Genomic DNA, 10,633 nt, shown 5'->3' with positions numbered 1-10,633 from the left:
GTACCTCAAAAATACCGGATGCATCCATGGATTTTTAATTCCATAAATACATCCCACAATTTCTCACAAATTTTAAAGACCAATCCTGATATCTAATAAACAAATATAATGTTACACTTTGCATATCAAAATGCATATTTAACATCTGAATTAGTGTGAGAAAGAAAGTCAAATAAATTTTTATTTTTTATTACGTTTAAATAAGTTTTTAAATTTTTATTTTGAATCAAATAAGCTCTTCACACTAACCGTTGATTAACGAATGTTAGTCAAAGTCACGTCATCTTTCGTGTGACATGTTGACGTGTCATCTTGATGACGTCGATGTCATATGGTAAATAACATGGCATAAAAAATTCTTGACTATCGTTTCAAAAAATATTTTCTTGACTTGCAATTGGATTTTTTCCTCTTTACCTATCTAAATGTCCAAAAATTATTAGTTAAGGATTTAAAACAAAAATTTAAAACTAAAACTAATTACTTCAAACTGAGTAACATCGTTTTTTAACTGATTACCATCTTCTTAATCAAAACCATTCTTCCTAAGAAAAAAAAAAAGCCTTTCACTTTCTTCAACCTTTCCTAAATCAACGTACTTAAATCCTCTCCCTATTTGCAAATTCTTATTCCTCTTCTAAAATCTTTCTTTAGGTAGTCTTAAATTTTCAAAAAATGTGAAAAAAGAGGATAGAGAATATATATTGTTAGTAAATAAAATTCAACATCATCAAATTTTTCTTACGGATTTTAGGGAAGAGAAGAACATTGGATTTCTTATATAAATTCTAGGGAAGAGAAGAGAATAGTTTGACTTTCTTTTACAGATTCTAAGGAAGAGAAGAACATCAGATTTTCCTTACAAATTTTAGAGAAGAGAAGAGGAGGATTTGACTTTCTTTTATTGTGGAATAGCATTGTGTGTCGTTGCTAGTTTCAATATTATAAATGTTGTGTGTCCTACCTTTACTCATCTTCTTCTCAAAATCATTTCTATATATTTCCAGATTTCTCTACACTAGCTTTCAATCAAGCAACAATGGCTTCAATCAAACTAAAAAAGTTAGATTGGGTTTTTTTTTTTTTATTAGGGAGGATGGTTTCAATTAAGAAGATAATAATCAGTTAAGAAATGATGGTAATCAATTTGAAATAATTAAATTTTTTTAATTTGTTGTTTCAAATCCCTGACAAATAATTTTTTAACATTGAAAAGGAAAAAACTCAATTCCAAGTCAGTAATTTTTTATGTCACGTTATGTGTTACGTGGTATTGACGTCATTAAGATAACACATCAACGTGCTATATGGCAGATAACGTGATATAAAAAATTATTGATTGTACTATTGGCTAACGAAAGTTAGTCAATAGTTAATGATAGAGGCTTATTTGATACAAAATAAAAGTTTAAAGACTTATTTGAACATAATAAAAAATTAGCTAAATTGACTGTCTTGATATAGTAAGGGGATTTATTTGGGTATTTAGTCAATAAATAAATATAATGTTATACTTTGCATACCAAAATGCACATTTAAGATGTGAATTTTAAATAATCAGAGAATTATTTATACTAATTATTTGATAACAAAATTCTGGCAAGAAAATTGATATGATGCTTAAATAATGACTTCCTTGATTAATCTGGGTATTACTATCATTCCAAGTTCTAATCGATGCACAAGTATCTTAAAACTCTAAAAGGGAATTTTAGTTTTTTCTTCTTCTTTTACACAATTGATATATCGACACTAGCTACTCTAGGTTTAACTATTCTTTTTTTTTTTGTCATTTATAAATGTAATATTTGAATTCAATTCATTCATTATTCAATTTAAACTGTTCAAAACTTTAGTTCCGCTTTAAACAGTTAGAAAAAATCATTCGAGTTTAATTAATTTGAATATAGTAATACTCAATTTTAGCGGTTTGCAAGCTCACTTGAATTTTCAATTCTTTTTAAATTTCTAAATCGTTATTTGAAATTAACTTTTGTCTATTATAATTTGTAATTCCAATAATAATATTTAATTATACATTAAATAAAGTTCATTAATATTATAACTATTAAAAAATTATTTAAATTAATAATTTATAAATAAAAAATTTATTTTTGTCGATAAAAAATTTTACAGGTATCCGTACTTTTATATATATACACAGTAACACTACGATATACTTAGTAGTAAAAGTATTGAAAACAAAAGAGTAAATTATAGTTACAACCAGTGGGTTTCATGGTTTTACGTGTTAATTAAGTGCAAAAAAAAAAAAAATTGAAGATAGAAATTAGAAAAAAAGATGTAAAAAATGGTAATTTTCGAAAAAGAAAGAAAACAATTTACAGTTGTAATTAATTGATACGATAGTTATAATCTTGTAGTTGAGGCTTCCAAGGCAGGAGAATGGTACAAAGGTGGCGATTAGCGAAGGAAATTGCGTGCAAGCACAAGCAAATACAAACACAACTCACAACAGGAGATTCAAATTCAATTCAAAACTGTTTTGTTATTCAAATGATGAGCAAAGTCAGACTTTGCTTAGAAGCTGAGTTCAATAAATCATTATTACAACTCCGTTTTTTTTTTTTATCACATATTTTATCAATTTGATCATGCAATGCAAGAGCTCAACTTAGATAAGCCATAAGCAAAAGTAAACAAATAAGAATGAGGTTAGCTTTCTCCTGCATCATTTTCAATTTCTTAGACGCCCTTGCCGTCATAATCACACCAAACTTCAATCACACGATCCAATTACCTAGTCATTTTCAACTTCCATATTGGAACATGAAGAAATTTCCTTTTCCCCTTTCTTCTTTCCCGTGCAGAAATTTCCTTTTCTCTATTAGCTTTCGTTTATTTTGACATAAAATATTCTTCAGAAAATACTTTTAAGATTTATACTTGTTTCCAAAATTAAAAGTTTATTTTAGATGTTAAACATTTTACAGGTCAATCAAAAAAATTTATATTGACCGCTTAGCATTTTTCAAAAGACTTAAAAAAACTGTTTAGACCTAAAGAATATTTTGAATTATTAAGATCTAAAAATTTCAATAAAAAATATTTTATACAGAAAATTTTTTTTCCCAATAAGTTATTTCTTCGGTTAACAAACTGAAAGTTAATATTGTTTTTTTCTCTTTTTTATGAACATGAAAAAACAAAATAATTATAAGATTATGGACAATTTATTTAAACAACAAAAAATATTAAAAATATTTTCTTTCAGTAAATTATTTTTCGATTACTATACAATTCTAAATTTCTAGAATTCTATATAGGGTCTATTTTTCTTTTTACAATAAAGTTAACTATAAATAATAATAATAAAAAAAGATAATAGTCCTTAGAAAACATAGAAGCCACAAAGCAAAAGGGCGTGCGGTTAACGAGACATTTATTAATTTTACAGCGTAAAGATTCCTCGTCCCGTTAATTGACAGGACAGCTTAGCGATTTCTTAATTCCTTTGGCATCCTATACTTAGCAGTGCAAAAAGAGTGCATCCACAGTTTCCAAATGCAACAAAACCAAAATTGTAACTTGAATTGGTTGAGAATTGACATTTAGGTGAAAAATGGTGATAAGTCGAGATAAGTAGGGTATCTATCACTCTCTTTCCAAATGTTAATTTCAATTATACAGCTATGGTTTCGTACTTGGGCCTACTGGATAAGCATAATTGACTTGACTACGGAAATCTTCTCTTTCAATCCTTTGCTTGGTCTCGTTTATTTCATCAACATTTGGACCAAACCCTTTTTCAAGGAAAGTAATTTACCTTGAAACACAAATGGTAAAATATTTAAAAAAAAAATTCTTGAACTATCGAGTAAAATTTAAATAAATTTTTATATTTTTATTACGTTCAATCAAGTTTTTATATTTTTATTTTAAATTAACCAAATTATTATAAATAAAGGTTGATTATCTATTGTTAATTAAAATATCATTCGACATTCTATGATATGTGACACTAACATCGTATGTTGACATGTTATAATGAATGATGATGTAACATAATAATATGATTATATGACCTTTTTACCTCTAAGTCAACAACATGTTATGAACATAAAATGATATATGGTATTTTTACTAAATGTAAGAGTTTATTTATCCAAAATAAGAATGAAAGAATTTGATTATATGTAATAAAAAAATAAAAATTTATTTAAAATTTTTTAAATAATTTAAAGATATTTTAAAATATTATACCAATACAAATATATTTCAATTAAATTTAAGCCTGTCAAAATTGTTTTTATCAAATTAAACATCATCCTATGCCCCATAAGAGAGTGGTATTAAAGAAGGGGGAAGCAGCCTAAATAGCAAATTTCTACTTTTCTTAGCAACGCCTAACTTTGATCACAAATTAGCGAAGCATGAAACGCATGCCTCGATGGCTGAATTTTGAAAATTGAAACAACATGGTCTTTTCATTTTGGGGGCTAATTTGTCATTTACAGAAAGTTTTTTGGATTTCTTTTTTCTGTTTATTTTTTTGGGGTGTAAACTCTGTATTCTAGAAAACAGGGGCTGCCTTTCTTAGGCAAATAGCTTGATCGTCAACGTGTTAATCTCATTCCTTAACTCATCACAAGTGTTCAAACTTTCAATAGAAGGCTCTGGAGTCCTTAGAAATTCAACCCCAACCCACCCTTAAAACTGGCCCCCTTACCCGTCACCCATTTGCCTCCATTTTTCTCTCCTGCCCCTTCCCTCTCTGGCCCCCTTCATCATTGTAAAGAAGCCCCTCCTCTTTTTTCCTCGCTTTCTCCTGTGCACAAAACAAGCAGGAAATAAACAACAGTCGGACACTGATCGAGCAAGATATGGGTTCTTTAGTGGGGCATGTTGCACCAGGTTTTGCCTTCTTGGCTCTTGGTTTTTGGCATCTCTTTAATCACATCAAGCTCCACATTCTCCACCCGAATTCCTACACATCTTCTCCATGGTTCCCCTCATCAAAATTAAGGTACATAGAGCTGTTCTTCATCATGGTAGGCTCGTCCATCTCCATCTCCATGGAGCTCTTTATTGGCCCTGAAAGGCACCAACCGTTTGACCCCGACGGAACCATCCCATCAAATCATCTCCACAACTTTGAGCACGCCGCTATATCAATGACTTTCTTTACCTATGCGGCTTTTGCTCTACTCCTTGATAAAATTAACCCCAAAGCTAAGTATGCCCTGACACAGTTTCTGGGAGCAGTAGCTTTTGCCCAACAGCTCCTCCTCTTCCACCTTCATTCGGCAGATCACATGGGAGTTGAGGGTCAATATCACCTGCTTCTACAGAGTGCCATAGTTGTTTCTTTAGCCACCACCCTAATGGGAATTGGGCTTCCTAAGAGTTTTATGGTCAGCTTTATTCGGTCTCTCAGTATTTTGTATCAAGGTGTGTGGCTCATAATCATGGGGTACATGCTCTGGACTCCAGACTTGATTTCAAAAGGCTGCTTCATCCACTCTGAAGACGGTCACCAGGTGGTTAGGTGCTCCAGCGATGAAGCACTACACCGAGCGAAAGCTTTGGTGAATATTCAATTCAGTTGGACCTTGATACTTGTAACCGTTTTTTCCATGGCTTTCTACTTGGTTTTGGTTAAATTATATGGAGAAAAGGTCGAGTATTCAACATTGGCAAAGGAAGAAGCGCTGGAACTGGAAGAAGATTCTGATGATGTTGAATCTCAGAAGGAGATCAGCAAACATGGGGAGCCCAAAAGCTTTATCCAAATGGGAAAAGGCTATGCAGTTATGGACATTGAGAGGTAGATATTAGAGACAAATGAAAAAAGAGGAAGAAATTAATAGATATTAATTAGGCATGTGTACAAAGTTAAGGTTGGTGGGAATCCCACCTCATTTTAATTAAACTTTGCAATAATTTGGGGCTTAATGACAGCTAAATGTCTTGTGGGGAGGGGGTTGAAAAAAAGTGTGTTGCTACCTAGGGAGAAACTCTGTGTGAAATTTGTTTGGTTTGAATGCATGGGCTTTGGGGGTTAGGGTGATTTCATTGTGATTGTAATTATATAGAAAGTTAATTATTAAACAAAAGAATTTCTTTGTGGCATCTTGAAAGCAAGTAATTAATAAGTAAACAATCCTTCATTTATTTTGAATTGATTGCAAGATAATTTTAAAGATTTAGGCATCCTCAGCTATTTTGTTCTGGCATGAAACCAAATCACGTTTTAAAAAAAGAATGATGCAACTTAGTTACAAGAATGGATACAGTGAACTCAACTTAGTTATTAACAAAAGAATTTGATACTCAGGGAATATTTAATATTTTTTTAAGCAGTGGCTTTCCACATATCCTTGCACAAGCAAGAAATTAACAACCCCTATCTTTTCCCGCATCTCCTTCCAAGAAAGGAGGCTGATTCTGCCACCTTGCCTTCAACTCATATTTGGTGAACATTCTAAGCAATCTGATGTTTGAAAATGACTTTGGGTGAGAAACATGAGGGTCCTATCTCACAATTAATAAATAAAAGCACACAAAATATGTGAAGAAATTAATATAAATAAATGTGGGTATTGTTTTTGTCAATAAGAAATTATGAGTATGGTGATAATGGTTATTATGGGAAGAATAATACACAACTTGAGGTATTGACAGGTAAGTTTGAGGTTTCTACAAGCTGGCCATTAGGATAAGATACATATATTTGATGTATAGGCCACATGCCTGTTTCATTTTCGCTGCTTGTCTTAGATTATAAAGGTTGACACAAAAGTTCCCAGGGGGTATGATTACCTGACTGAACATGGAAAGGCTTCTTCACCTTTTCTCCAATTAAAAGAAGGGTTGAGAATGTTCTGTACATGGAAACAAACACCAAGGTGGACGAGATCATTGTCAATTGCATGTCACTTTCCTTATCAAATGAATTTGTGTATACATTATGTTGATTATACCTCAAGTTAACAGTGCATTTTCATTCCTATTCCCCACACGAGACCATTGCCCCCACTATTCCTTTCTCACCAGTAATTTTAACTATTTGATTGCCACAATAACTTTTCCATTGCTAAGAGTTGTTCTTGAGACCCCACAATATATAGCGATCGTTGGTCTCTACAAGCTTCCAATAATATCTATTAACACAACTCATCGATCTCATCAACCTTCCATTTCAAGCCTCACAATGTATGGTTTCTCAAAGAAATATCACTGTCAACAATTAATGAAGAGTTTGATAAAATTAAATTCCATAAGTCATCCTATATTCTCCATCATAAAGTGGTGGACGTTTTTAAGCAAATTATTGATAAATTTATAAGAGAAGAACGGATACAGATATATAGAAGCAATGCTTCAGATTGTTACAATAGCCATGCAGGCTTTTCTTCTCTCTGTACACAAAGTATAAAATCATTACCTTAATTTCAGCTGCAATCAATTCTCTAGCAGATGATGGTTCCAAATATACAAGGGAAAAACATTTTAAAAAATTTTTATACTACCACTCAATCTGAAAGGAAATTTTTTTTTTTTGAAGAGCAATGTGAAAGGAATCTTATATGGTCAAGGCATAGATTACTTTTAACATATTCTTAGAATTTCAATTTTTTATATAATATCCTACAATATTTTTTTCTCAATTAACGCTCTATGAATATATTTTTTCTCAATTAACTCATTGTGAATATCTTCTATTCCTACAAAAAGTTAAGATGTCGATTTCTCATAATTAAATTATTAAAGTACCTTTAAATGAGTACAAATAAGTTATGTTAAATTGAAAGTATTTTAATAATTTTATTAGATAAAGTTAACAACTAATCTCCTTAAAGAACATAAATTATTTAGAGGAAAAAAAAGATATCCACTGGATGCTCATTGAGAAAAGAAAACAATCATAAAATGCATGTTAAAAAAGTTGAAATCACAAAGAGTGTCTTAAGAAAAATATATATACACTTATCAGTTAGGCACATGCTCAAATATATTATAATATTTATTAAAATTAGTGTCATCACTTTTGTATTTTTTTTTCATACCATATTGTAATCAATTCATAATTTTGTATTAAGTGCCTTAATATATAGTTAAACTTTCAAGTCATGAATGACTTCGTTGTTTAACTGTCAAGACAAGAAATAATTGATTCCCCAAATTAATTACTGGTGCATTAATTGGCATGCAAAACAGTTATGCAAACTTCATCATAACATTTCCCTTCTTTAAAGCAGATTGCTTTCTCAGTTACCTTTAATCATGAAATTAAGGTTGCTTTATAGCACTACAAAATTTGTGACATATTGCACGTTGTACTTGCATACATAGTTTATTCGTAATCATGTGGAATGCTTCAAGGAATACATAAAAGGAGGAAAAGCATGTGGGATACGCATTTCCTGGTTTAAGAGATGCTTTGTCCCCAAGTGGACAAGAAAGCAGTCCCCACCATTGAATTTCTACCCCTAATTCTTGCTTACAAAGCTGATTGTGTATTCTACTCTCAAATACTATTTTTCTGTATAAGAATTGCCTGCCAAAAGTCCCACAGAAGAAAATGACAGCCGGAGCTCTGATGCACCCGTTGTCCCAGTCATGTCGATAAGAGTTTAGGTAAAATACCAGCTTCAATTTATTTTTTATTCTTTTCCGTGCGGGCCCCATGCTTAGGTAAGAGGCGCAACGCTAAAACAAGACGTTTTTATTATGTGCTTTATATCTCTTCCAAATAAACTGAAAAAATTTAATACTTCAAATTTAAGTATTGATTTTTTTTAATTTTGAAAATATTAAGTACTCAATTCATGATATAAAAATTGTTTTGTATACTATTAAAAATTAAATACAGAATAGATATTTCTATGAAATCTTTTATAAAAGAGAAATATGATTTTATAAGTAATTTTATTTGATAATAGTTAAAAAAATTGGAAGATATAAAAGATTAATGTAATTAAATAAAAAATTTTCTTTAAATATAATTGACTTAAAATTTTCAACGCCTTTTCATCGAAAATCTTCTATTAATTGGTTTCTAAAATTGAACTATCAAATGCATTGAACAAATTTAAATGATTGTATTATATCGTGCAAGTTCAAAACCCAATCATTCGACATAAAAGATGAGTCATCATCAATTTTTTTTTATTTAGATGTGATTGGTCACTTATACTTGATTTAAGTTCATTAAAATGATAGGTTTCGGTCGATGAAACACATTTAGTTTTGAGAGTACGATTATATGTGGGGAAGGTATGAGCAACCCATGATGCCCATTCAAATAATGGTATCAATTAATCATGTGTTATGTATTTTTAACCTTGATAAATAAGCCTTAATTTTATATTTAATTTTATTTTCTTAATTATTTTTATTTTTTATTTTTTATTTTTTTAAATGCAAACTCTTTACATACATTGGAAATTTTTTCTAAATTCTCCAACACTTTTGATATAATTTTAGCACATTTTCTCATCTCGAAATTTTTAAGAAATTATCACTCATAACTTTCTTAAAATTCCATCATTGGAGGATTTTCACACATTTTATTTAATTCAAATCAAATGCCTATGATGCAAGCACATAAATATCATGGTGTGTGATTTCTAATTTACAAAACTGTTTTAATTATTACTTTTATTTTATTTTATTATGTTTTATTAATTAGAAATAAACATTCTTGTAAAAATAATTTTTGAGATTAACCCCAACACTTTTGGCAAGGTCCTATAATTAATTTTTAATTTGAAAATTTTAAGGAAATTACCACATGTAACTTTCCTTAAAAATTTCATTTTTGTCTTCAGGCTTCTTTACTTCAGCAGACTTCTTTTAATTGGTTAACTCTCTCCTTAATTGAGTGGAGCTTCACTTCCTTTAATCTTAACCGATTAACACAAGCTCTAATCAATTATGAAATTTTTGAATTTGAATTTCCTCATTTTGGCTCCTTTCAATGGTCAGACTTATTTCAAATTTGAATTTTGGCGCTTGGAGGTTCTTCAAGTCTTGTGAACTAACCGATTAACCCCATGCCTTAATCGATTAGCACACCTTTATTTTCCTTTGTCCAGCATCTTCTTAATTAATAAAGCCCGGTGCTAACTGATTAGGATTTTTTTATTTTGCTTCAATTTGTAGCCCAACCATTCCTTAACTGATTACGGCTTCTTGATAATCAGTTACAAAAGCCCTATCTTCACTAACTACTTTCATCTTTCTCACTTTAACTGATTAACCTATCTCTTATATGATCTTGTTTTTAATCATTCATTTTATTAAGGGAATTAATTTTATCTTGCACACTTAAATAGTGAAGTTAGACATTAATGAATGAGGAATGTTTTGTTATCATAAAAAACATATGGAGTCAACATTCTCTTCCTTTTTTGATGATGACAAAACACTTATAGATTAAGAGTGCAATGTATATATAAAAGGAATTTATGTGCAGATTTGGGGATTGCTCCCCCTGAATATGTGCTTCCCCTAAATATGTGCCCTAATAAAATTATCCAATATAAAGGCATGGAAAATAAAGGCATTCAATCATAAACATGTATATATATATATATATATATATATATATGAGAATTGTTCAGCCATGAATATATATAAGCATTGTTCAGCCATTCAACACAATTGC

At 30.2% G+C, this 10,633-nt stretch overlaps 1 protein-coding gene across 1 annotated transcript; it reads left to right on the top strand.

Annotated features, from left to right (window-relative positions):
- Positions 1-4,591: 4,591 nt before the first annotated feature.
- Positions 4,592-6,093, top strand: LOC18589640 (uncharacterized). The gene has a single exon (XM_018126414.2). The coding sequence runs from the start codon at positions 4,845-4,847 to the stop codon at positions 5,790-5,792; it is 948 nt and encodes a 315-aa protein (XP_017981903.2). The 5' UTR covers positions 4,592-4,844; the 3' UTR covers positions 5,793-6,093.
- The last annotated feature ends 4,540 nt before the right edge of the window (positions 6,094-10,633 follow it).

Source organism: Theobroma cacao, chromosome 9, assembly GCF_053813885.1.
Source record: "Theobroma cacao isolate CCN51 chromosome 9, ASM5381388v1, whole genome shotgun sequence".
NCBI lineage: Eukaryota > Viridiplantae > Streptophyta > Magnoliopsida > Malvales > Malvaceae > Theobroma > Theobroma cacao.
The sequence above is the reverse complement of the archived record's forward strand: the minus strand, read 5'-3'. Positions and strand labels throughout refer to the sequence as shown.